Genomic DNA, 2,264 nt, shown 5'->3' on the forward strand with positions numbered 1-2,264 from the left:
GGAGGTCGGACTGTAAGGGCCTCTGGGCTCCGGGGCCCGGATGGCTCGTCCGCTGGAGGCTCGGACTGGGGCTGTCGCTGGAGGCTCCGGACTGGGGGATCGTTGCTGGAGGCTCCGGACTGGGGATATTCGCTGGAGGCTCCGGATGGAGATCGACGTCTCTGGAGGTTCCGGGACTGGAGATCGTCGTGGGCTCCCGGACTGGGGATCGGTCGCTGGAAGGCTCGACTGGAGATCGTCGCTGGAGGCTCCGACTGGGGATCCGTCGCTGGAAGGCTCGGACTGGGATCACGCTGGAGTCCTCCGAACTGGGGATCGTCGCTGGAGGCTCGGACTGGGGATTTCGCTGGAGGCTCCGGACTGGAGATCGTTCGTGGAGGTCTCCGGACTGGGGTGCGTCGCTGGAGCTCCGGAACTGGGGATCGTTGTTGAGTCTCGAACTGGGGATCGTCGCTGAAGGCTCAGGAATGGGGATCGTCGCTGGAGTGGAGAGACACAGACAGGAGCTTCGTGCCATGGATCATCGCTGAAGGCTCTGGCATGGATCATCACTGGAGGCTTCGTGCATGGATATCACTGGAGGTTTTGGCCAGTGGGATCATCACTGGAGGGCTTCTTACATGGATCATCACTGGAGGCTTCGGTGGGCATTTTGGATATCACTGGAGGCTTCGTGCCATGGTCATCACTGGAGGCTTCTTGCCATGGATCATCACTGGAGGCCTAGTGCCATGGATCACACTGGAGGCTCTTGGCCATGGATCACACTGGAGGCTTCGTACATGGATCACCACTGGAGGCTTCTTGCTGGAATCATCACTGGGCCTCTTGCCATGGATCAAATAACTGGAGTGGAGAGACACACAGGAGGCTGGCTCCTGGGGAGCAGGCCATGACTCACCAGGGCTGGGGAGAACATGGCAGGAAGTCCTTGTCCTTGCCGAGGCAGGATACACTGGGACGTGGAGAGCACTGGAGGTCTCGAGCTAAGAGCCTGCACACCGTCTGGCTGGAACACACCTGTCTATATAAGGTCCAACAGTTGACAGTGGATGTCAGAGCAAAAACCAAGCCATGAGGTCGAAGGAATTATCCGTAGAGCTCCGAGAGAGGATTGTGTCGAGGCACAGATCTGGGGAAGTGTACCAAAACATTTCTCCAGAATTGCAGGTCCCCAAGAAAACAGTTGCCTCCTTCATTCTTAAATGGAATAATACATTTGGAACCACCAAGACTCTTCCTAGAGCTGGCTGCCCGGCCAAACTGAGCAATCAGGGGAGAAGGGCCTTGGTCAGGGAGGTGACCAAGAACCCGATGGTCACTCTGACAGAGCTCCAGAGTTCCTCTGTGGAGATGGGAGAACCTTGCAAAATGACAATGACAGCCTGGACAGTCGAAAATGACAGTCTGTAATTATCCAGTGATTAATGGCGCAAAACGAATAATCCTGGATTTTGTGACATTTGAGAGTAGCATGTCGTAAAAAAGGTTCCCCCAAATATCTGTCAACTCTAGTGTGTGTGTGTGTGTGTGCGCTCGTGTGAGTGCGTGCTCTAAAAGTCTTCAAGGTGTTGAATCGCAGGTTTTGCTTTGGACTTTGGGATAATGCAGTTCTCTCTCCCCCAGCCTTCACACAGCAGCGTAATGAGCCAGGAACACACTCACAAACTGATGCAGTGAGAAATACTCTACTCAGAACACACACAGACACACACATATACACACATACGTACACACACACCTACACATGCATGTGCTGGACAGGAGAGTTTTTACTAGTGGACTGGTTTTATCAGTCAGTATTTGGTCTCAATAGCGTCCCTCTGGGTAGAGTGTATTTTGTAGTCGTGCAGTAAAGTTGGTTTGACTGCGGAGAGAGCGAGAGAGATTTCCCTGGAGGTACCCTCAGTACGGGAGAGTACGGCATTAAGTACGGCATTAAAACCCCTTCTACCCCCAACGGACCTTTGGTGCCCTTCCACTTCTTACGCAAACCAGATGTCCCCCGCAATGCTTATATGCAACCCACCCCCACCCCACACATGCTCACACACACACAGCCTCTCGGGCACCTCCATGCATATCAGACCTCATAAGTCATTATCACAGGGTCTGGAGAACACACACAGGGCTGTTAAAGGTGTGCAGGTAATACTACATCTGTAACTTAGTGACGGGGTGTTTATGTCAGTGGGTTCAGGGGTTAGAGGTTAGGGGTGATGGACCAGAGAGAGGAAGTAGAGTTGAGGGACAACAGACATCAG

General features: G+C 53.7%; 1 protein-coding gene across 1 annotated transcript in view; it reads right to left on the reverse strand.

Annotated features, from left to right (window-relative positions):
- LOC139027100 (uncharacterized) overlaps positions 1-651 on the reverse strand; it is a 7,010-nt gene extending 6,359 nt beyond the window's left edge. Inside the window, exons 1-2 of the mRNA XM_070442269.1 lie at positions 621-651; positions 12-480 (exon numbers count right to left, since the gene is read on the reverse strand). Of these exons, the coding sequence (XP_070298370.1) occupies positions 12-480; positions 621-651 (500 nt within the window). The remainder of the gene's footprint in view (positions 1-11; positions 481-620) is intronic.
- Positions 652-2,264: the final 1,613 nt, after the last annotated feature.

The sequence above is a fragment of the Salvelinus sp. IW2-2015 genome, unplaced genomic scaffold (assembly GCF_002910315.2).
Source record: "Salvelinus sp. IW2-2015 unplaced genomic scaffold, ASM291031v2 Un_scaffold7452, whole genome shotgun sequence".
In the NCBI taxonomy this organism is placed as follows: Eukaryota; Metazoa; Chordata; class Actinopteri; order Salmoniformes; family Salmonidae; genus Salvelinus; species Salvelinus sp. IW2-2015.